The sequence below is a fragment of the Electrophorus electricus genome, chromosome 1 (assembly GCF_013358815.1).
Source record: "Electrophorus electricus isolate fEleEle1 chromosome 1, fEleEle1.pri, whole genome shotgun sequence".
NCBI lineage: Eukaryota > Metazoa > Chordata > Actinopteri > Gymnotiformes > Gymnotidae > Electrophorus > Electrophorus electricus.
In genome coordinates, this window is record NC_049535.1 from 14,226,481 (window position 1) to 14,250,339 (window position 23,859).

General features: G+C 42.1%; 7 protein-coding genes across 17 annotated transcripts in view; 2 read left to right on the forward strand and 5 right to left on the reverse strand.

Moving 5' to 3' along the window:
- Positions 1-172, reverse strand: part of rbfox2 (RNA binding fox-1 homolog 2) — a 37,059-nt gene extending 36,887 nt beyond the window's left edge. For all 10 annotated transcript variants that reach the window (XM_035522635.1, XM_035522681.1, XM_035522454.1 and 7 more), the window contains exon 1: positions 1-172. This exon is cut by the window's left edge. The gene's annotated coding sequence lies outside the window, so the exon portion shown is untranslated.
- A 2,398-nt stretch (positions 173-2,570) lies between these two features.
- LOC113580379 (G-protein coupled receptor 35-like) lies at positions 2,571-3,506 on the forward strand. The gene has a single exon (XM_027014887.2). The coding sequence runs from the start codon at positions 2,571-2,573 to the stop codon at positions 3,504-3,506; it is 936 nt and encodes a 311-aa protein (XP_026870688.2).
- A 1,250-nt stretch (positions 3,507-4,756) lies between these two features.
- Positions 4,757-7,206, reverse strand: LOC113579509. Its single transcript, XM_027013502.2, has 3 exons — positions 7,045-7,206; positions 5,853-6,789; positions 4,757-5,364 (listed from the first exon to the last, which is right to left on the reverse strand). The coding sequence occupies exons 1-3, from the start codon at positions 7,137-7,139 to the stop codon at positions 5,326-5,328; spliced, it is 1,071 nt and encodes a 356-aa protein (XP_026869303.2). The 5' UTR covers positions 7,140-7,206; the 3' UTR covers positions 4,757-5,325.
- Positions 7,207-8,583: 1,377 nt separating this feature from the next.
- atf4a (activating transcription factor 4a) lies at positions 8,584-11,751 on the reverse strand. Its single transcript, XM_027013466.2, has 3 exons — positions 11,593-11,751; positions 10,161-10,574; positions 8,584-9,964 (listed from the first exon to the last, which is right to left on the reverse strand). Exons 2-3 carry the CDS (start codon positions 10,459-10,461, stop codon positions 9,036-9,038), a joined length of 1,230 nt encoding a protein of 409 aa, XP_026869267.2. The 5' UTR covers positions 10,462-10,574; positions 11,593-11,751; the 3' UTR covers positions 8,584-9,035.
- A 1,859-nt stretch (positions 11,752-13,610) lies between these two features.
- Positions 13,611-18,279, reverse strand: LOC113579536. The gene is made up of 9 exons (XM_027013569.2): positions 17,651-18,279; positions 17,242-17,376; positions 17,049-17,141; positions 16,842-16,964; positions 16,365-16,553; positions 16,148-16,264; positions 15,485-15,524; positions 15,354-15,396; positions 13,611-15,180 (listed from the first exon to the last, which is right to left on the reverse strand). The coding sequence occupies exons 1-9, from the start codon at positions 17,657-17,659 to the stop codon at positions 14,451-14,453; spliced, it is 1,479 nt and encodes a 492-aa protein (XP_026869370.2). The 5' UTR covers positions 17,660-18,279; the 3' UTR covers positions 13,611-14,450.
- An 84-nt stretch (positions 18,280-18,363) lies between these two features.
- Positions 18,364-20,991, reverse strand: rps19bp1 (ribosomal protein S19 binding protein 1). 2 transcript variants are annotated; one of them, XM_027013624.2, is made up of 4 exons: positions 20,908-20,991; positions 19,428-19,592; positions 18,930-19,027; positions 18,364-18,704 (listed from the first exon to the last, which is right to left on the reverse strand). In XM_027013624.2, exons 1-4 carry the CDS (start codon positions 20,945-20,947, stop codon positions 18,570-18,572), a joined length of 438 nt encoding a protein of 145 aa, XP_026869425.1. In that variant the 5' UTR covers positions 20,948-20,991; the 3' UTR covers positions 18,364-18,569. The 2 variants fall into 2 exon arrangements, with proteins under 2 accessions (XP_026869425.1, XP_026869418.1); XM_027013617.2 differs by lacking the exon at positions 20,908-20,991 and adding an exon at positions 20,092-20,263.
- On the forward strand, positions 20,647-23,803 carry LOC113579523 (3-mercaptopyruvate sulfurtransferase-like). Its single transcript, XM_027013528.2, has 2 exons — positions 20,647-21,339; positions 22,113-23,803. The coding sequence occupies exons 1-2, from the start codon at positions 20,754-20,756 to the stop codon at positions 22,409-22,411; spliced, it is 885 nt and encodes a 294-aa protein (XP_026869329.2). The 5' UTR covers positions 20,647-20,753; the 3' UTR covers positions 22,412-23,803.
- Positions 23,804-23,859: the final 56 nt, after the last annotated feature.

Sequence of the window (23,859 nt, forward strand, 5' to 3'; positions counted from 1 at the left end):
CTCCATTCGTCCGTTACAGGCGATTTTTCTAAAACAAAGAAGTCGAGTCGTGTTTTGCTCCTCGATTTCCTTTCTTCTCTCGCCTCTTTCCCTCCCTCTCCCAATCAGTTCGGTGTATTCTTGCGGCGTGTGCGCGCTACGGAAAGGAAACGATGTCCTCCCCCTCTCTCCCTTCCCTGGCGCTCTCGTTACAGTGTAAAAAAACCCCCCCGTCCGCCCCCCAACGCACACACACACACACACACACACACACTACGCCATAGTATGCTGGTCTCTGCAGTGTCGGGAGATCAACTGCGTCAGATTTTTTTTGCTCTCTGGAACAAATTACTTGGATAGCCAACACTTAAAGAAAAAACTGCGTTAAAACATATTGTGCACTAATACTCTCAGATATTTTCAATGACCTAAAGGTTATAGATATCTTACAACAGCCATGCCATGCTTTTTAAAAATGCTTAAATGTATACACATATAAAAACTCGTCAAGATGATTAACTTTATGGGGGGGGGGAACAAGATACCTTTGCAGTTCAAACATTTAATTTATTTTCAACAAAATAACAGCTTACAATGTTTAGGGTGTGCTTATTTCTCCTAGGAGTAAACACTGAAGGCCCGGATTGCGGTGGGGGGGGGGGGGGTCTCACTCTGACGTTTTCCTCTTTTTTTAGTTTTCCCTCTTTTTTTAGTTTTCGCTTGCCCCCTGGTGGCCATACGATGTAACCGCCAAGGTTGACTGTGTATGCGAGACCACGTGGTTTACGTTAGCGCGCTTTTGAAAAAAAAAAGACTTTCACTTCCTCTTTCTGTATCCATTTAGGAAGAGCTGTGGTGTACAGTGGGCAGTTACTCTCATATCACAAGTGACATTTCTTTACAACTCACTGTGACTATATTTACAGTAGTCTGCTAACTGAAAACCTCACCTGATAAAGCTTTTTGGAAGCAGCAAAATAGCCTTTTCTTTATTTCCCCTTTAATGACTGAATGAATTATTGCCAAGTCACATCTGATTTAGGTTCTCTCCCTAAGAGCTAGTTCTTTACACAGAAAGAGCAGAATATTTTTCGAGACCAGCTGCAGCTACTAAAGAGCACCACCATGAAATCCAGGATGCAGAAAGGCAAAAATCCCATCCCCAGTCTTTAGGTGATTATCAAGGGTTCCAGTACAGTCAGCAGGCCTAGTTTGTCTTGAACCTGCTGCTTCAGAGCCGATGTGAAAATAATTACCTGGAAATCATAGCCGCATAATCACATCACAATCGGTGTTATCAAGGAGAGCTGGAAGCCGCTGTCCAGATGGCCACACACAAGTGCCAGGAGAAATGTAGGCACCTTGAGTTCCAGCAAAATGGGACAGTCCACACATTTGCATTACTGGGGGGGGGGGGGGGGTCATAAATAAATAAATGTCTGAAATGGAGCTGGAGACCTGGATTTGGGGAGAAAGGACCACAGGACATAAGAGCTTAGTATAGAAGCGCCTGGAAGAAATGATGTAGATGGTAGAAACAGCCATCACAGGGCACAGCTGCGTATGACTGTGCATAAATTCAGGCTGCAGGTAGTGTTAGTTATGAGGTTTATTTTGAACCCCGTTTGGGCTCGAACCCAATGCTTGTCGTGTATAGATCTAAAGTAGACTTGTACCAGAAGTATTTCCATCCTGATAGCTATACTTAATAGAACTCATTTTCATTTGTTCTAGCATATTTCCATTAATCAAGAAGAGTTAGATGTTTCTCAAACAATTTGCTTGTATTTCAGGATTCAGCCTTTCCCAGCCGGTATTCCAGTACAATACTGAAAATACTGTTATACATTAAGCATTGCGCATATATATATATATCTGCCACTGTATTGCAGTCTTGACTCCAGAAAGGTGTGTCTGTAAGACTGTAAGATGTTACACATGATTTACTCATTTCAGACTTGCATCACTTGTTTACTCAAAGTCCTGTGGTCTACTAGTAGTTGCGTCACTGGTATCAAACTGTACCCCTCCCATTATGGTGTATATTTATCCAAACATTTGGAATTAACAATATAGCGCCTCCTCTTCAGACCAACTTTGACCAATCAAATTGCGGTAGTATTGCTGCGCACTGTCTTGTTGCACAAAAAAACTGCACCAATTGGTTGTTGTCAAAATGGTGTAACACGGTCTCCCAGTGGGACATACTTATACTAGGGTGCCCCCGGTGATAGGACAATAAATTGTGGGTCAAAGTTTGGACAGAGTACAAAAAAAGCTACAGGTGGATTCAGCAAAGAGTGAACTGTGAGGGACAGGACAACCTGGACTTCTGTGGTCAGAGCTATTTTCTCCCATGTGCTGAGGTGAGTTTTCCATTGAAAGTTTATTAAACTGATAATTTAATAGAAATATTTAGACATCTTTAGTGATGTGTAATATATAAGCTTAGGCTAATGACCATTTATTCACATTAAATGTTTTTATCCTGTAGACAGGTGCAGTCAGTCTTAATGGAACTTTGTTCATTTTATCTTCATACCAAAATCTGACTAAAAACTTGATTTCTTAGGTGTCCTTATTTCCGAGAGATGAGTAACTCCTCTGCACTGCCCCTGAATGCCACATCCTCAGGCTGGGGCCGCTCACTATGGTACCAGTTTGACGAGTGCTCAGTCGCTGCTTATGGCTTCATCTTTTATTTTGGGGTGAAAGTGTTTAACCTGGCTGTGGGCTTCCCCACCAATGTGCTGGTGATGTGGCAGATAGCCACACGTAAGACAGAGGGCACCACGTCTGACATGTTTATTTTCAACCTCGCTGTTGTGGATGCCTTATTCTGCCTGATGACGCCCATCGACCTGATCAACCGGTTGTACCTGGATGACGCGGACATCTGGTACGCCCAGCGCTTCGCTTATGGCATCAAAGACATGGCGCCGTTATTCCTGACATGTGTCTGCTTGGACAGGTACATTGCTGTGGTCCATCCCATCGTGTTCACAGGAGTCCGCGACCGGCGCGTCCGGGCCGGGGTCTCGGCGGCGGTGTGGGGGCTGGTACTGGCGTACGCGCTGACCAAGAGCATCCTGGGCGTGATGAGCATGAACGAGGTGTTCAGCAGCCTCATCCTGTCCGCCTTCTCCATCATGGTCTTCTGCAACCTGTCCATCATCTGGGTGCTGCGCAGGAGTGTGGCGGGAAAGGAGCTCATGAACCCCATGAAGAAGAAGGCCTTCAAAATGGTCATCACCGTCCTGGCCATCATCGTAGTCAACTATCTGCCGCCGGTGGCCTTGATGCCCTTTGCTTCCACCTACTCGTTCGTGGACTTGCGCTGCAAGATAAGCATCTCCGTCTTCTCCATCATGGACCTCAGCAGCTCCATCGAGCCGATGCTCCACCTCTCCAAGATGGAGAAACCTGCATGCTGCTCCCATGCTGCAAGATGGAGAAACCTGCATGCTGCAAGATGGAGAAACCTGCATGCTGGTTCCAGGAACAAGCCTGCCAACATCAGTGTGTGAAAAGTCTATATGAGTGTAAATATGGGAATTTTAATTATTATTTCAGATTATGTGTCCTAAGGAATTAGACTACATGGGCAAAGGGGGAGTTGTTATTATTATATATGTAATTATATGTATCTAAAGATTACCATTTGTGCTTTATAGTAACAGTATATTTTCAGGACCAGCTCCTGCTTGTTCATATAATCATATTCATGAGATCATGAAAGCCAAATAATTAATTCGTCTCATCTAGACATTTTATCCACATGGCTGTATGTGACTATCTGAGGCTTGCCAAAAAAAGAAAACAGTTTAACAAAGAAACTCTCTGTACAATCCATGGCCTCCTCATTCTACTGTTTCGATAAGAGCGAGGAAAGAGTATCACATGGGATAGAGCAAGCAGGACTTAAACACAGTCTCCGCCACTCTACCCTCCTGAGAACAACCAGTGTGAAACAACCAAACGTTTCAATCCAAGAACACAAGCAGATTGCAGGGACAGACCACCTGAAGTGACAGGGGGCTTCCTGACAAACAGGCTTGGTTAACATATCTAAACCCTGCTCAGGCACATTTTTAAGCAATATCACACACATGTATAGATGAGAGGGTTAATATAACTTAAGAAAGATATTGCACAAAAGTTAAGAGTCATGCTGTAGTAACCAGTCACACAAACAAAATATATATTAATATCCTGACTTAGATGTGTTGCTGATAAGTGCTCTCTCTCTCTCTCTCTCTCTCTCTCTCTCTCTCTCTCTATATATATATATATATATATATATATCATTGTATATTTTATATATAAATGTATATTGTATCATTGGAACAAATATATAATCATTGTATATATTACATCAGTATATTTCTATATGACATACCAGTGTTTAGATTCTGGCTGTTTCAGGCTTCCATGCTCTGTTCCATGCTCCTCTCCACTCTGTTCTGTTCTCCTGTTTCTCTGTGGTGATGCCATATTTTCAGACATATAATTCTGCTCTAATTAAGATGTTAATTAAAATATCTAGGGATTAATTAGGAGCTGATCAAGGTGCAATCAAAGAAGGAAAACAGGTGGGGCAAGCCCTGGTAATTGTGTAAATAAGTGATGCTACCTCCATAATTAACATGGAAAAACAATTAGATGGTATTATGCAAGTAATCCTATTGTACAGTATGAAGGACCTCAAAATTCAGAGTAAAATGGCAGACACTTCATAGTCCTATTTATTAGTTTTATATTTATTTTCCTAGTATAATAGAAAACAAAAGTAAGATGTGTATTTTTTTTAAAGAATAAAGTAATACCCATGTTTTTTTCCCTCAGTGTCAGCAATATTGGTACACATGTCTTCTTCAAAATGTGTACTGATCATTTTTTCATAGTGGTGGAACAATGAGATTGAGCCTAGCCAAAATTAGTTTGGCATCCTCTGGGGGAAAAAACATTATTCTAAATTTTTATTCTGAAAAATATATTAAATGCCGCTTAGAACAACATGCATCCCAGAAATTACAAAAAATAGAATGATCAGAATACAAATAATTTATCCATGTAAACAAATTAACTTTACATAGTTAACAACACAATAGAAATACAAATTATGACATTTATATTGATTATCAGTTATATTTTGGTTACAGTTTCTCCACATTATATTCACATTCAAGAAGGATATCTTCTTTGTAATTCTCATTGTAATTCCTTCATTTGGTAGGAAGAGACACTACCTAATGAATCAACATCAAGTGTCCTGCTGCCCCATTTCTCACCAATCCAGAGCACCTCTTATAACTGTACAGACAGTGCAACTGCTACAGTACGTCTTCACATGCTGCTGCTGTTACTGCCATTGACCAATTGTATCTGAAATAGATTAATTTTCTCCATTAATCTACACAGTGTCTACTGCAAAATTCCCTGAGGTAACCGATGCAGTGAGAATCTGATGTACCGGTTTAATCTTTTTATTGAACTTTGCTCTCAAATGCATGTACTGTAAATTTGGCTACACTATTGTCAATGTTTAGTACAAAAATCAATAGCACTAGCTGCTAGATAAAATGGCATAGTTAACTAAGGTATATCATTTTTGAATGTAAGATAGATTAGAGCAGGTATCAACTGATGTACAAACATAAAAAGCAAGAGAAACAAACCATTTTCAGTGTAGAGCATAATTCTGCTTAGTAAAGTGAAGTGCACATGTGAAAACATGTTAATGCTATGAACTTGCCTTACACTGAAATTATTATTAAAGCCACTAAAACTAAAACTATTTCAGCTTTTTTGTAAAAATTGCAACCATGGCCAACTCCTGCCAAGACAGGCAAAAAAAGTTACACAAAACTTACAGCAGCCTGGGTGATTTTGGAATGCATCTCTGTTAGGTCCTCAGGCATGGCTGGAGGGCCACTGGCAGAGGTCACGAACCCAGGGTACAGGTCATAAAACTCAGGCACTGGACACGTAAGACTCTGGGTAAGGTTGCCAGGACACGAAAGCAGCGGGATCAATTTAGCATGAGCATAGTCAATCTCATAGCCCTCAAATATGAGTCCCACTCCCCATGCTCCTAGGCTCTCCTCCAACAGCCTGACTACCCTTCGGGTTGCCAAAACCAATCGCTTATAATTCCCCTCCTCTAGTCGGAGGATGTTACTGGTTAGAGGTTTGCGGGGGATCACTACGGTCAGACCAGGCATGTTGGGGAACGGAGTGAGAAAGGCGATGTGCTCCTCGTCCTCCCATACCCTCCACTGCTGTTCCTCCCCTCGCACTATGCGAGAAAACAGCCCCACATGAGACGGGTCTCCGAAGAAAGTGTAGTCAAGGGGGGCATCCGGCGAAGGCAATTTCGCCCGGATCCGTTCCCTAATGTCCTCCAGGTTCCGGTCAGCCCAGCGGGGACCACTCTTCGAGGTGATGTATCCAGGGTCGTGTGGCTGGAACTCTTCCTCTGCTGCAAGATGAGGTGTCCACTGCTCCTGCAAGCCATGGAGGGGAAGGAGGAGGAGCCTGGCTGTGGGGGCCTCGTCCTCGGGCCTGTGAACAAGCGCGCAGCGTTGCGCCCCAAGCCGCTCACAGAGGAGGCGTCCGACCGCCCGTGCTCCCAGCAGCAGACTCAGGAAGGAGTCTTCAGGCAGATGGAACAGGCTGCTGTGACCTCGAGGGGGGTTGTGAGTCACTACTGTGGCCCCTGGGGTCCACGGAGAAGGGTGGAGATACGCCTCCAGTTCTCCTGCTTTCCAGATCACATGCCTCTCTGGGCTGGTCATTGTGGATGATGTTCTATTTTAGACAGGGGGTATAGAGAGGAAGTTGACCTTCATTGGCATGTATCATAAAACATTTATTTAAGACAAATTAATTTAAGATGCAAGGTAAGCTGTCACAAAAGACAAGATTTAAAAGGTCATAACCATTGCATGAGGTCACTGAGAAAAACACAATAGGGTGTGAAAACTTGTGTCGAACATATTTTATCAGCTTTGAAAAAGATGCAGCTCAAGCAATTTATATGCTTTATTGAAAGAAGTTTCCTACCTGCGTAAAATATTGGCAAGAGCGATCCACCAAAACGACGAGCTTTTAAATGCCCACCTGTTCATAAAGCAGCACGGATTTAAGGACATAAACATGCCTTTAAGAACTATGACGCAACTTTCTATTCCTTTAAAAGTTGCTATTATCTTCGATCAGCCACGGTTGAACCGGATGTTTGTCCAACGGGAGTAGTGCCACCAGCTGGACTGGGGTAAAAACACAACAGCTGTATTAATATGTATTAACCACTAGAGGGAATCAAATGATTGCAATAAAGGTTAAGTAGCAACGCAGTAACTCAAGTAACATTCCATAAGGTGTGGGTTTTGTAAAAAAAAAAAAAAAAAAAAACATTTAAATAGCGACAACTGTTCCAGACTAGCCGAAAAACAATTTAAAATTATATACATGTGTCTATCTGAAATGACACCGTGATATCGTTTATCGTTTGTATGATCGTTCGCAGAAATTTTGCTTTTCCCTTTTAAAAATTAGTCAACACTGGTGAAACTGTGTAAATATGTGTAAATAATTAATCTGATAAAGCTGAGGGTGTTTTACTTCAATAGTTCACGTGTCTTAATGGCTTGCCTTACCGGCAGAACCGGTGTGTTCCGGTTTGAACATGTTTTCTTCAGCCCGCTTTAACGCCAGGCAACCTAAACTTTAATTTAATTTTAGTCGCGTTTAAGATATTTAGTCTAACTGTTTAGACGATAACATTTTGCTCTGCCTTTTACATGATACACTTATTGTTCATTATAAATAACTAAATAAAACATTGGTCTGACTAAATTTATCACACGTGATCGGATTAAACTCATCAAAGTTGTAAAATGTTTTCCACAGGGCAACTGTCATTTAGGGATGTATAGTTAATGAATCTAGTCACAGCAAGCTTGTACTGTTTCTGTTCACAACTCTCTTTGGCCCATCCGCAAAGCACCGTCTTTTATTTAAAGGTGGACGCCGACGGACAGACTTACTTCTTACCGTACGCCAGTGTTAACTAGAGTTGGTGAACCGGGCTGAACTGGTTCAAATATAGCTGTGAGCCGGTAACCGTAGACCAGCACAGCGGCGAACCCTTTTCATGTGATTTGGTAACAGCCATTAGTTCGTATATCTTAAGAAGTTCTTCTGTTCTAGTTAAAATTCTCAGTGGTAGTTTGGTCAATCGTCTTCTTATTTGTATTAATACAAGGGATGAATGAGAAGTTATTAGCAAAAGAGGTAAGAGCGTTGGCTCGCTGTTTTACATAAAAAGTAACTATGGCCTACGAAATCCTTCTGAAGAGGTTTACACAGCTGTTCAGCTTCCACTTAACACAAGAAACCCCTTTTAAAAATCCCATTACGTCTACCACGTGAACTAACGCATGATTGGGGTACTAGGGCAGGAGAACTCCAATGAAGCAGGTTTCGTAACTATTTTACATTTACCGGAACACCAAGACCCACGAAACCTGAAAAACCACCGTGTTATTCAAAATAGTTCCACCGGACTAACTCGTTTCTCAAAGCAGCACAACCACAAGGTTTAGTTTAGACAAAGCTTTATTAGAAAACACAGAAATTGTACAAGACAATAGTGAAGTACAGCATAGACGCCAACCAAATATCGTATTTTAAATAAAGCAGAAGGGTGGCTGAAGCTATGTACACGCACAAGGGCAGAATTCAGTGTAACGCATCAAACGCATGAGGCCCCTTACTGGACAATAATGTTGAGATGTGAAAAATGAATGAAACTGAATGAGAGTAAGAGTGGGGTGTATGTGTAAATTTTCCATTGTTCAGGGGTTGCAGTGTTTGTGACAAGTCAGTTCATATAATATCTTCCTTGTTACTATTACACTATACATTGTGAGGAGGAGAGAACTGGGGGTGAGAAAGAGACCAGCACTTCTATTGCTTCTATTGTTAACCTCTCTGTACCTTTATTTCTACTTTATAAAATCAAGCGGATCTTGACTTAAAGCACGTCTGCTTCAGCGGGAGTTGGCCTTGGTCTTGTTTTTGCGGTTCTTGGCAGACCGGACCTCCTCCATGAGATCCTTCAGGTACTGGATCTCTCGGCTTATCGAATCAGCCTTTTCCTTCAGCTCCTCGTTCCTCTTCTCCAGCTCCACACACTCCAGGTTCAGTGACTCCTGCTCCACCCGTTTCTTCTGACGGTACCGGGTTGCCGCTGTCTTGTTCTGCTCCATCTTCTTTAGCTTCTTATCTGCCATCTTTGGAGCCCCAGAGGTGGTCTTCACCCTGCCACCGACAGCTGGCCCCGTACCTGGGTCAGGCTTTGAGTATGGCTTGGTTCTGGACACACCCATGGGCTTTGGAGATGGGGTGGGACTTGGGCAGTGTGGTGGAGAGCCAGACATGGAATCGACACCGCTGTCAGACTGATCCGTGCAGGTGCTGGCCACAATGCTCACCTCATCCTTCGGAGCAAGGACCAGCAAGATGTGGGCAGGGGAGAGCGAGAGCACAAGGCTGGGGGTCTGGTGGTCACTTCCCGCCTTGGAAACGGCCTTCTCCAGCTCAGAGATGTCCACCTCGCTGCCCAGTTCCAGGGTAAAGGCAGGAGAGTGGGGTGCCGGGGCAGGAGGCGGGGATGGTGGCTCAGATTTGACCTCAATGGTGACAGGATCCGGACGGATCTCTGGGTCTTCCGGCAGCTCAGGGAGTGGAAGGTCAAGGGGGAGAGCAGGCAGGACAAGCTCTTCCGGGTTGGAGGTTGATGTTGAAGGGAATGGAAGCGGATTCAGGTCCAATTCCATTTGGGAATTGAGGGTGGCCAAGAGCTCCTCGGGGGAGCTAGGGGGCTCGTCTAAATCACAGGATCCGATGAGCGAATCCAGGTCAAAGTCGCTAAGGTCGATCTTCTCCGCCATCCATTCCATGCCAGAAAACGCATCCCCTGCAATTGAAATCAAGGATTTGGTTTATTCCACTTTCCTATAACACACGCTCATTAGTCTTTACATATCTATCTATCTATCTATCTGAGTTACTCATTACATCACTCCAGATAAGAAAATCCTCGAATTATTTAATAGCAAGTGAGGAATAACTGCCACTGGGCGCAAGAGGTTGTTTGAGGATAAGAGCTTTACCTTCTTTCTGATCTGCCCCAGCATGAGCATCAACCTGCTCACCAGCAGACAGCCAAGGGAGCGGCGACACGTCACACCCGACTTTACACCCTAGAGGAGAAGGGGCCAAGGGGGAGGAGAACGGGGAGGAGGTGTAAGATTCAGAGTATGAAGAGAAGGAGAGGGGCGAAGACGACCCCTCGGACAGAGATCTCTCTTCATCTTCGTCCAGAAGGGGCCCAAAGGGGTCAGCCATCAGAGTCGAGGGCCCCAAGAACAGGGACCCCGCGTCCTCCATGCACAGCTGTGAGCTCAGAGACATGGTGGATGGTCAAGGTCAGAGACAGACTTGAAGTGGACAGGGGTTCTATAAACGAGTCGAGTAGGGTTGTGCTGTCGACGGCAGCAAAGCTGAGGGTGGTAGCCTCGAGGGACCTAGAAAGAAATAAGATTGAGAGTTAAAATAAACACACACACACACATATATATATATATATATATATATATATAAAAAAAAAAACATGATTTGTTTGTATTCATTCAAACTCCCTAAACTGTATAAAAATGTTAAGTTCAGTGTCTCTTCCTTGTCCAGCGTTTTCCTTGGTACAAGAAAGCGCCAACTCGTGTGCATGTTTGTTTGGGGAGGGTGGATTAGGCATTATCCATAAGCATGCTCAACCACCTCATCAAAACCCAAAGCACTTCACTCATCTGACTACTTGCTCCAAGTTAGCGATTAAGAGTAACAATAGATTGTACAATTAGTCCGGGGGGGGGGGGGGGGGGGGGGAGAGAGAGAGAGAGTGTGCCTTGGCAATGGAAAACCCACGCCTTGGCGTGACATTTCCCAATTTGGTCACGAAGAGCCAATAGCCCCGCCCCAGCTTCCTGCCGGGAGGGGAGGGGAGGGGAGAGTCCTTGGCGCCCGCGCCATTTTCACAACACAACCAGCTGTCAACCGTGAGTAAAGACGGAATGGACGCCATTTTGAAAGTGCCACGTTGTCCGGTAACAATAGACAGTTCAAAAGGTTTATTTTGAACGGCCAAGATCGTAGGTTAGCGTTGTAACAAGTTCTCGGGGGTCGAGAGTACATTTTGTAAATATTTTGAACTGGTCATTTTCCAAACGCGAAACATTCAGGCTAGCTAGCGAAAAACTCGGAGCACATTATGGCGGACATGGCAAAGAAGATAAACGCTAACAGCATCACTGCTAACTAGATGGTTTATTAGATGGCTTTAAATTAGCATAATACAGTACAGAATGAACTAAAGCAAATCATTTAAGATTTCTCTAAATAGCTGATAACGCCTACCACGAAATAAGTGTTACTCAGGTTCGTAACTAACCTACGACGGTAGTCGTATGACACTCGTGAAACCGCCATATTCGTACGTACTGCACTTTACAACCAGCGCTTTCCAATAAGATAATGATTTTTACTTACGCCATTTTGACAAAGAGAACCAGTGCAATTCGCCGTTGCACTGCAGGTTTTGCCGCTGCGAGTTTTGCCGCTGCGAGCCGTTACTCTGCCATTTTGAGCGGTAGAGCTGAAAGCCCAAAACGATATGTGTTAGTAGTGACACAGCAGGACAAAGACGATCACGAAGTTGTCACATGACATTAAATACTTACGAATAACACCAACAAATAACCTTCCGCCAGCCAAACAACTTTGTATCAGTGCACATCCTATGCTTTAATCTGATTGGTTCTAAGGTTTACGAGGCGGAATTATGCCCAAAAATTAGTTCCCCAACAACCCGGCGAAGTACGTACACCGTGATGATATAAGAGAATAAAACCCAATTTAGGTTAAAATTAGATTTAACAGTAAAATTACTTGTATCACTGGCCTGTATAAACTTAAATGCTACACACAAAATGCGCTCGCTCGCTCTCGCTCTCTCTCTCTCTCTCTCTCTCTCTCTCTCTCTCTCTCTCTCTCTCTCTCTATATAATCACCTGTAATCTTGTAACTTTGTTCAGATTATATAATTTGTACAAGATTCCAGGTTTTATATATATATATATATATATATATATATATATATATATATATATATATATATATATATATATATATATATATATATATAAATCATACATTTATATGGAATTCATTTTATTCTTTAGTTGAGTCATCTGCTCTTGGCCTCAGCATCAATTGTTTGTTTGTTTTATTTTTATTATATTTTGTTTAGTTTTGAAAGAAAAGATCTGACACATGTTATGAAGTTGAGAAAATATTTCACTTTATAAACTCCACCCTACATGCCTAACAAGATTCAGACTGGTTTTCCTTTTTTCCTTTTTCTGGTTTAGAATGTATCTAACAATTTCTTTCACTAAGCAAGTGCAATTTGAAATTCTAATCTTAAATCATGGCAAGTTATTAAAATCCAATTTACAGTACCAAGCTAAATATGAAAATCAGTATAGTTTAACTAGACACAATAATGGCGACTAAATATGTAATTGGTTATAATGCAGTCACATTTTTCCAAAAAGGAAAATATGTTTCAACTACTGTTTTCTCAAAGAAAGAGACAAGCTTCATAACCCCTGGAGCGGCAAGTTCACTCTCAAGTCCATTGTCATCAGGAGCTCCATTCACAGTCATCTGCTGTAACAGAAGAAGGCTCCTCAGTTTCAAAGAGTTTACCACACTTATATTCTTGGGTCCCTGTTATGAATGCTTTCAAAAGACGCTCAGAGCCAGTGTGCCTGTAATCTCTCCCATTCCAGTGCTTATCTGAAGCAGAAAACAGGGAGTACATATTGGATACATCAAATGTATTCAACCTGCAGCATGTAAAATGTGAATAGCTGTTTTTAGAGCGAAGCATATGTGTTTACATTAGCTCTTGTGAATATTAGGTCACCATAAGTCATTTCTATATCAGCACAAGTGCAACTGTCAGGTGATTATACAGATATAGGCCTTGGTATATGCTTATACAATTTTAATGTAAAATACCTTATCCTCTGGAGCCGAGGAGTCTTGAGCATTGTATGAGAACCCAGGCTGTTGTTTTGATGTGTTGAGAGTTTTAAGGGGTGAACAGGAGGCTACAGCAGGGGGAGGAAGCCATGAGTCATTCACAAAGGCAGGTGACATCAGTTTCAAGATGGGTAATTGGAGATTACATGTATGATTTCTCAAATTCTATTAGGAATAAATTGTTTCAACCAAGATCTATGTTAACTTACCATGCCATCAGGTTATCATGGCCCAGACAGTATATGATGTGGTGAGCTAAAGCAACGAAAGGGGGTCTGCTTTAATGTGTTCTTCATTTTTTGGTATTTTTGGAGTTTGGTATGAAAATCACAGTAACTACACACAATAAAATTTGTAAAAACAAGTCATTCATTAAACAACAACAAAAAATAAACATGGTTCATACACCAGACCATGAATGCATATATTTGTAGAGTTGAATTAATCTCGTCCTGTGCCATCATTCAGTACTGTGTGTGCTGACTATATGTGATGAATAGAATTTAATTTCAGTATGAGAAACAAAAAGATACTTGCTGAGACATCTCTAAATGCCTTTGGGTGTTATGTAAAACAGTTGTGACTCATTCTTCAGAATGTGGAATAATCTCAGCTCATGGTTTAATGATCAATCTAAAAAAATTATTTTATGACCAGTCTATATTGGCTGACAGAGAGGAAAGAGTGGTGGACAGAAAACTGGAATTGCTGCAGTGAACTGGAGTGACATTTATAGTAGCTGCACAAAACAGATGAATGCAATACAAATCTATATACAAACAATACAAAGCTATATACATGGGCAAAGGCCCATATATACAAAAATGGCAATCCAAACACGCACTGAACACACACACACACACACACCCCTGAACGTAAAAACTGCTAGAATAGTTCACACATATGACATTGTACTGATGCAGGCAGTGTAGTTTGGGTAACTTGAGCAATTGATAAGTAATGGATCCTATTCTGAACTGAGTTTGGCTAATGTGATTTGGCAAAATTAGATATTTAATCAACAGATAGACATGCTTGGACATACTTCTTCCAGACAGATATAGCAAAGCTCTGCATCATCACAAAACGCAAATTAGCACAAAACGCAAATTGAGAACCACACATGGACATTACAATATATGACATTGTTGTTTGAAGTTGTTAGACTGTCTTAAGAGGATCATATATCTATATAATCTGTGCCTAAATGCATTTATGAGGGAATTACAATTATAGTGGAAGTCAGGAGACATTCTACATTACCGACAATAGTTACACACTTTACAGAATTACACGCTTCACAGAACTACAGAGCGAAACAGGTTTTTAACCCGGATCAGTTCATCCATGCCCTCTTTGAGTCTGACTGCAACCTCACGAACCTCCCCTGCGAACTGGCTTTCAGAGTCCTTCTTCAGCCTCAGCTTGTCTTCCTCAGCGTAGTAGGAATCAATCCCAGAGGCAAAGGCCTGCAGTACATACACGCACTTGGCAACAGCGTCTATGGAAGCGAAGCCTTCTGTCTCCTGTGCCATTTGCACTATTTTCACGGCATCAGCATCCATGTATTTTAGTTCCAAGTGGTCCTGCATCCTGAGGTGTTCCATTCCCACATCGATGAACTTCAGGCACCCCACGATATCCTCCATCTCGGATTTGTAGTTTCTAAGAATCCCCTCAACTTTCTGCCGGAACTGACTGCTCTTCACTTTGCCGGTGATGGCAGCGGACGCACCGGCGACCCCTCCAGCGGCGGCGACCCCAACGCCGATCCCGGCAGCTACCACAGAGGCACCGAAGGTCAGGGGGGCGAGAGCCAGGCCTGCGACCACGGCAACGGCGCCCACCGCTCCCGTGGTGCCCCCCGTCATGCCCATGATGCGCTTCTTCTTGTTCACCTTGTCTACACTGTTGGCAGTGCAGTGCAGCTCCATGATGTAGTTCAGCAGGACCCGGCCGTGCTCGAACATGAGCAGCTCAAACAGATGCATTGCCATTTTCACCCTGTGGACCACTGTGATCAGCAGTCTGCAGGAGAAACACTGTTATTTTCCTCCATTAATTGCTAATAGCCATATATATAACCAATAGCCATATATATATATATATATATATATATATATATATATATATATATATATATATATATATATATATATATATATATATATATATATATATATATATATATGTCAACATACTTTGTTTCATGTCCTTGATAGTGCATGGCCAGTTGCTCCCACTCTAAAAGAGTTTAGACAAACCAGTATTAATTTTTTTATACAAGACCAATCACAGAGTAGAATTTCTTGAGACACAGTGAGCCACTCACCTTCCAAACTTCTCCACCAATCCAACAGAAGCTGCAGCTCCTGAAGAGACATAATGCATTATTCCTAAAGTCACAGGCCCCACACTAATCAGCCACCACCTCCAGACAGCATTTATTACACGCTGACGCAACAGGCTCAAATCTGATTTACAGCCTGATTTATACAGACTTCTGTCTTCTTAAAAAACATTCCAACCTGGTCAATACAGAACCAAAAATACCATGCCATCATTCCTAAATGGATGCAACTTAAATGGGTGTAATTAGAACATCAGGGCCATCTATTGACTAATTTGGAATACCAAATCTCTGTAAATCCTGACCTGATTTCAGTTCTTGAGTAACTGACACTGCTCCAGAAACCAGAATTTATTTGGAAATGAATTGTGTGTTGCCCTCATTTTAATAATAGATGAATGACAACAAGCAATGAGCCTCTCAACTACGCATGCTGGCAAAGTCGAGGAAACTAATGGTCTCATAAGTCATGGGAAGGTTGCTTGCTTTTTAAAAGCAAATTTTTTTAGATTGTCATCCTATTTATCAACCCCAAAGCCTCTGTTTAAGACCTCTGGCAACATGCCTGTAGTTCAGAGCATTGCAGTGAGTGCGTGCATATTTCTGCACAATACAATGCCGACATGAGATAACTGTTTGCGTCACCTTGCAGCTGTTTCCTTCTACGCTAGACTGCTCATTCCTAGAGCAAGAACGCTGAGGCCTCCCCTCTGTTGGGACTGCAGGTAGAACTGGGCTGGAAGATGCCCAACCTGCTTCATCCTGTGGTTGTTTTTTGGAAATCACATTTAACACAGATACACTTTTGGGCTTTATTTTTTCATTAATGTTTTGGATATGATCTATGATGGGTCCTCATTACTTGTAGCTGGGCGTCTGGCAGTATATCCGGTAAATACTCATACAGGTGCTCAGTGGGACCTTCTGAGGTGCTTTCGGACAGGGAGGGTCTTCGGGGTCGTATCACTGCAGGGTGAGGGGGAGCAGCAGGACGAGGTGGAGCAAGAGGCCGAGGAGGTGGGTGGTTTTGTGGTGTGGTACAGTCCTGAGGCTGGATGAGAGGGGACCAGAGTAATAAAGTAAGTCTTATCTTTTCATTTTTTATGCTATGTTATAGTTTACATGTTGCACATGATACATTCAAACACACCCAGTTTAATGTCTAATTATTAAAAACATGAATAATACTGGGATCATTATTTAGTGATGAAATGTCCACTTCTATTGCATAAACTTTAAGGAACTTTATTCTATTGTAAGTATACTTATAGCATATATGTAGGTGTGTAAATGGAATTTAGAATATATCTCAGTCAGCCTCATCACATTATAAGCTTACTGGGCAATCGGTCTCATCAGAAAGAACATCTTTGTACAGGACCCACTTTGCATCAGAGGTTATACTGGGCAACGGGTCTTCTGTGTTTCTAATGCCTGTTGACTCCTTGTACTCGTTTAAATTCTACAGAGGAGAAATTCAAAATGAACCAAATACTGAGAAACAGAAAACATTGAGGAAAAGGCATGTATTTACTAAAATGCTTGCCTTAGGCTGGGTGATCTGAGCGGGTTGATCTTCTCTGTAGGGAACAGGTCTCCTTGGGACTGGGGGTGCAGGTCTGGCAGGTGTCGCATTCCACTGACAAAAACATTTATAAAGTTATAGAAAATTTGACTGAACCAAGTCGTTCACGTCAAAATCCGTTGCAGTCACAGCACCAGTGTGAGGATGACAGTACCTGGTCAGGGAGCTCCTCAGACAGGACAGATAGATAAATAGGCGAATCTCCTGCTGGCCGTAGGGGTGTCGGTGGCGCCACTGATGGGTCAAGGGATGGTGGGCGAGCGGGACGGTTAGGCTTAAGACTAACTCCCTGACAAGACACATTTACTCCTCAGTTTAGTTGATTCCATCGATCTTTGAGGACTAGTCATTAAAAACGACAAAACAATCCTAAAACAAAAAGATATTGTCCTCCCCAAGAAACGTTTAATAGGAATAATTTTCTAACAGGGATATGTTAATTCTGTTATGTAATAACGAAATCCAATAAATATATTGTAAATATATTTTAAATATTGAAAACATATCAATGAACATAACCTACATAACTCAAAAATTCGAAAGCGTAATAAACCATGACTTACGAGTGACATGCTTCGTCTGCGTGTTCACTTTGAGAGGATTAAATTTTCGTTCCCCTATAAGGTCATATTTTAGCGGTCTGCAGTTCTTTCTTTTGCGTGTAATGAATTCACTTCATACGCTTTACAAACTTAAAAGTATTCCTTTACGAGTACTGTCCGCTTCCAAGGTTCATCGGTGCGACACACACCGATCCACCGCTGAGAGCATGCAGAGCCTGTTCCTCCCCTTACATAGCGCACGGCCTTTACTCTCCCGAGGACTTCCCTCGGCATTTCATAAGCATTACCATAAGGTTCAAGCCACTGCCACTCAACTTGGACCAGATAATCAAGTTCGGCGTCTCAGGTTCTCGTGTGCATTGCCTTTTTTTTTTTTTTCTTCTTTTTTTTGAGTGGGTAAATGTCAAAGCAAGATAGCCATCTGATCTATACTGGATATGTCCCCGTTGGGCCCTCTAGTGGACAGTATTAGTATGTTGATAGAGCAGTCGGACTGGGACCACGTCCCTGAAACTGCAGGGGCTAAATATCTGCAGAAACAGGACTCTGAAGTGAAGGGGTAAACAATTATTACATCCTTCTCTGGATGGGAAAGGTCTTGCCAAATATTGTTAGGCATAAGAATAGAGGATAACAAGCATAACTTCATTCCAGTTCAATCATCTTACTCGGACTTTGCTATAAAAACGATGAACTGTTGATAATCTTCAAAATACCTTTTGGCAAAGCCACTAAGCATACATTTATTATTAAAACACAAGTAACAACATGGATAAACATGAAGCCTTACATACTGATGAACATGAAAATAATCAAAAATCTGCATTTGGAACCATCTGGACTGTCCAGAGTTTGCTGGAACAATGGGATAATTCTCCACATCAGACATCTCACGTGTCCATAATACGTCAGACTAAGATCATAGATTAGCAAAATATTCCTTCTGGAATTTCTGGAATTCCTCCTCTGTGAAGATGGATTTTTCCTGTGCTGGTTTCCTGACCGGCTGCTCCGGCTGGTGACGGGAGAGACGGCCGGTGTTCTGCTGCTGGATCTGAGACACAGAGAGATGATCACGACTGTGACCTCACCAATGTCACCAGTTCATAACACTGGAATCATTCATAGCTAGAGCAACTGTGGCATGACTGCACATAAATTAAGTTAACTTCCTGAACATGTGCTGGGCATGTACAATAGATTCATTACACTGCCAACATCACACGTGTTCTCATTTTTAATGGGAAAAAACCACAAAGAGCCTGTCTTGCTGGAGTACCTTCTTTGTGTGGTGTTCCTGCGTTACATAGCTTGTTCCCAGGAAGTACTCCAGATTGGCACTGAGCTGACTTTTTTTCTGCTTCTTTCGGTACTCCTCTGCAAAGACAAAAACACGCAAATGCACACAGCAGTTTTCTTCCAGCCCCTGGAGCATGGCAAACACAGGCCACTGGCAACATTTTCTATTGCAACACCATTTCATAACCCAACACCTGGTTATTATGCCTCTCAAATCCAATTTACATGTGCTTATTTTGGGTCAGAACTACTGATATTGGCTACTAGAATTAGTCCTTCAGAAAAAATGAAGCAACCCGTCTGATTCTAGTACGGCTTTGCCATATCATTCAGGTATAAAAGAACCCCATGAGATACACTATGCAACCAGGAAGTTGTACAGAATTTTCGGAGAAGCTGATGATGTATACCTGACAGAACAATTTTACTTTACATGTGTATTTCCAAACCCAACATTCCCTCCTTATGTCTCACTCACCCAAAGCATTTTTGACGTTCTTGTTTTTCACGGTCACTTTGCTCTTCCTGGCTTGGCTGTGAGCCTGCAGCTGACGGATCTGCTTCCTGACACCCTGTTTATTGGAGCTGATCTGATCCATCAATGTCGTCTTCTGACAACTCTTCTTCTGACTCTTACCACCATCTTTAGAAGGGGGGGGGGGGGGGAGTGTTTCCACAAGCTGACTACACGTACCTTCCACTACTTTTGCATAAATTCACCTTTTGGTGCCAGATTTCACAAAGCCTGCCTACAATCCACAATAAACAGTGCTTTCATAATCCTCATCGCCAGGCCGGAGGGTCGCAGTTTTCGCATAAAGGAAAAGGACTAGCCATCATTGGCTAGGTCAGCTAACTGACACTGTGCAGCACCAGGTAACTCTTGATAGGAAAGCAGAGAAAAAGGCACCTCTTTGGGCAGCCTCGGAGAAGGAAACTAATCACACATTTGGTTAAAGCCACAACCACGGATTATAAAAATACATGTTCACATAACATTTAAGTAAGTTAACGTTATAGCTAACTACCTAGTTAGTATCCTCCACTAGATTAATTCTTGAAACGTGCACGTTTAGATTCTAACGTGACATCCATGGGTTAGCTAACTAGCTAGCTAGCAAAATCTCAAAGCCGCCGTTTACCTTTAATGTCATTGCTCAGAAGCTCCAGTCCCCTGCGTATCACTGAAATTGACATTGTTAACTTTTTCTCTACCACTAGCTACTCAAAATATTACTTTTGTTTATGTAATAACTAGATTCGCTATGCAGCTGTCGACGGGTTCATTACCTACACATGACGCTGTGGTCATTTTGTGTTTCACATTTAAAAAGTCGGGTAGAAACCCTGAACTAGAGAAGTTCCGAATAAAAACAGCGGACATCTGTGATGTATTTGATAATTGTAGGCTTTGCAGCAATGACGAAGAACAAACTGCCAATTAGTTTTGTTTGTTAAAAACACAAATAAATATTTCATCCCACAACAGACACCCCAGCAACCTTGTGTAACAGAATTGTTAACTATTTGCAAACTTGAAATTTGGATTGCAAACTTTTAGATTACCACAGTCCGTTGATTGTATTATAAAATGCAAACGTGTCTACTGATATCACTGGACAAATCCTTTTGATCTAGTCACCGTGACGGAATCAGATAAATCTAGCTTTGAAATAGCCTATGGTGAAATTACTCTTGGTCAACGCCTCCTCTGAGATTCTGCTGGAGTAGGTACGACAGGTCCCGGGTGCAGGATATATGATCACTAAACTGGGACTCGTTGACTTTCCCACTGTGCTCCGTGATGTTCCATCAAACCAAAGCGCTGGTTACGGCCAGGTGGCTCTCCGAAGCCATCAAAACACGCACAGGATCCAGCGTCCGAGTTCTGGATGCCTCATGGCATCTACCAAAACTACAGCGAATTGCCAAGAGCGATTTTAAAAAGAGACACATACCCGGTGCCTTGTTTTTTGACATCGACCGATGTAGCGACATAAGTTCTCCGATGGATCATATGCTCCCTACAGAGAAAGTTTTCGCGGAATATGTCGGGAATCTGGGCATCGCCAACGACTCGCACGTCGTGGTGTACGATGCGAGCGAGTGCGGAGCGTTTTCCTCGCCGCGCGTCTGGTGGATGTTCCGGGTCTTCGGGCACAGTTCAGTGTATGTCCTCAACGGTGGTCTAAAGCACTGGATTAGTGAGGGATACCCGCTAACAGATAAATACAAGAGGCCAGAACCGACGGAGTTCAAAGCCACTCTGAATCGTTCGTGGGTCAAAACGTTCGAAGACATTTTGAACAACACTGACACTAAGACGTTTCAGCTGGTAGATGCGCGGCCTTTAGGTAGATTCCGAGGAACTGACCCAGAACCGAGAGACAGTAAGTGGGACATGTTCTTAAAGTTTATTCTAACCGATAAATAGGATCTTACATTCATCTCTTGTTGTTGTATTATTAAACAAAGTTGCATAACTGTTACTTGGGCGTCCCGTGCGTATTGAACCTTTTAAGATATTCAAACGTCTTGATCTTCATGTCGCCACTGACGACAATAACCAAGCAAAAGTCCGTGTCCTCAAAGGATTAGAGCTGCGAGTGTTTTTCGGTTTGACCTAAGCGAAATTAGCCTTGAGTTAGTGAGTTAATGTTTGGATGTGGTGTGGGTCTGTCTGATGGGCTTCAAGGGCAGCGTGAATACGTGCAGTCCTGCACTTGTGCGGAGAGTCCAGGGGTCATGTATGGCACAATTTTCACTTCTTCTAAAGTTATGGAACCATTGGACCTCTAAACCCCCTCGGGCCACGACTTTGCTAGTCACTTCTGTACTGACGTTTGTAGTTTGCTGTGGTGGGTACAGTGTGCTTGTGCCCAGAAGCAGACACATGGTGTTTACATGTGCTGTAATACTTACTATGTGCTGTTGTCACTGTGAAAGTGGTTGCACAGGCTTTAATGATTAAGGAACACTACCTGGTTAGTTAGGAACGCAACACTTTTTGTTGCTAATTAATTAAAGTTTATGCGCACACACATACATTGTGTGTGTGTGTGTGTGTGTAATTAATGGCACAAGTATTAAATGTCAAATACTTGGTTGTTGTGTCATCACTTTGCTTTTATTTTGCTTCTTCCTTTGTGTCTGTTTGTGTCAGATACTGAACCTGGCCACATTCCTGGTTCCACCAATATACCCTTCACATCTTTCCTGGCTCCGTCTGGGCTGCTGCTTCCACCAGACGAGCTGAGGGCACTGTTCCAGCAGGCCGGGGTGGATTTGCAACAACCACTGTGCGTGACGTGCGGTTCGGCAGTCACAGCATGCAACGTTGCCCTGGCCGCCTATGAGTGTGGCCAGCCAGATGTGTCTGTGTATGACGGGGGGTGGTCTGAGTGGTACACGCGTGCAGTACCTGAACTTGTGCTGTCTGAGGGGCGAGGGAAACACCGGTAACGGATGGTGAAACTGGTTGCGTGGACAGATGTTTAATGGCTCAATCATGGAGTGAAGGTAGAGCTTTGCAGTCAGGAAGTGGTGCATTTCTTTTAACATGAACTTCTCCTTTGAGCATTTAGGTGGTCTGATTTTAAAATAACTAAGAACTATTGACATCTTTTTGCATAAGACAATTGACAGTCTAACGTAACCATTTGTGTAATGCAGTCGTTAGACAAATAAATGGCGATTTTAGATAGAGCAGTGGCGCTCTCTTCAGTCAGCCCGCTGCTTGTGTAAACTTTGACTTTAAACAAGAGAATGAGATCAGAGTGCTTCAGGTCTTTTAATCTTTTATCTGTCACTCCCTTTGTCTCTGTCTCGTCGTTTGATTCTTTTATCTACTTGGTCTGTGGTTGTCATTTAAATTTTTTTTTATTTGATTAAGATATAGTTTAGCTATGTTTAAAATTGCATTCCTATTTTTTTAACATTTGTTAACCAATGAAGTTCTGAAACTGTGGAATTGACAAATTAAATGATATGGAAAAAAAGCTGTAGTTCTATAGCAGATATGGCTTACATGAAACTAAAAATAATTAATTAGACATTGCCTGAAGTGGATTAATTCAATAGTACCCTCTGATAAAATATGATAGTGATAGTATCTAATCTAATGAAAGTATCATTACAATGTTGTAATTGTTTTGGTTTTTTTTACTTTGTTAACTAAAACAATAATACATCCTACTACAAAAACAAAACACTGGCATTCTGAGATTTCTCCAGCATTTTTTTGTCTGCTACATTTCAGACCAAAAGTTTCCCTGGGCATCATTGTACCTCACCCATTCTGAACACTTCAGTCTGGGGTTATTGATATGAAGTGAATGTGCATTAAACCACACAGTATGGCTGTTTTTATTGTCAAATGAAAGCTATTATGAAGCTGTATCCTGAATTCTTACTGAGTGTACAGCAGTTGCCAAGGCAGAAGCTACCTCCATAGCCTTGGAGTGAGTAGGTGATCATGGAGTTTGGCATGTTATCTTAAGACTCAGGAGAATTGTTCTTATGTACTGGCTTTAAGAGATACCAATCACTGTAATGGTTGTGCCCTCCTAACACATATGTATACCTGTAATGTCTATCTTTCCATGTGTTTAATTCAATCTTGGTGAAGATTTTCAAATGTGAGTTAACTGTTTCTTTTATGAATAAACTTTGTTGGTGATCCCAGACATGTTACATGAAGGAAATAAATTATAAGGGAAAATAAAAATAAATAAAGCATTATTAAAAACAAAGATGCTAGTTAGACAGAATAACTGAGGTTCAAATGTATTTGTTATACAGGGGCAGAAGTTCATATTGATAGAATCAAGATAGAATCAGTCAGATTTCATTTAATTCAATTCCGTTATGGAAGTGAATTAAATCCTCCTCATTATTGTTGTTGTTGTTCA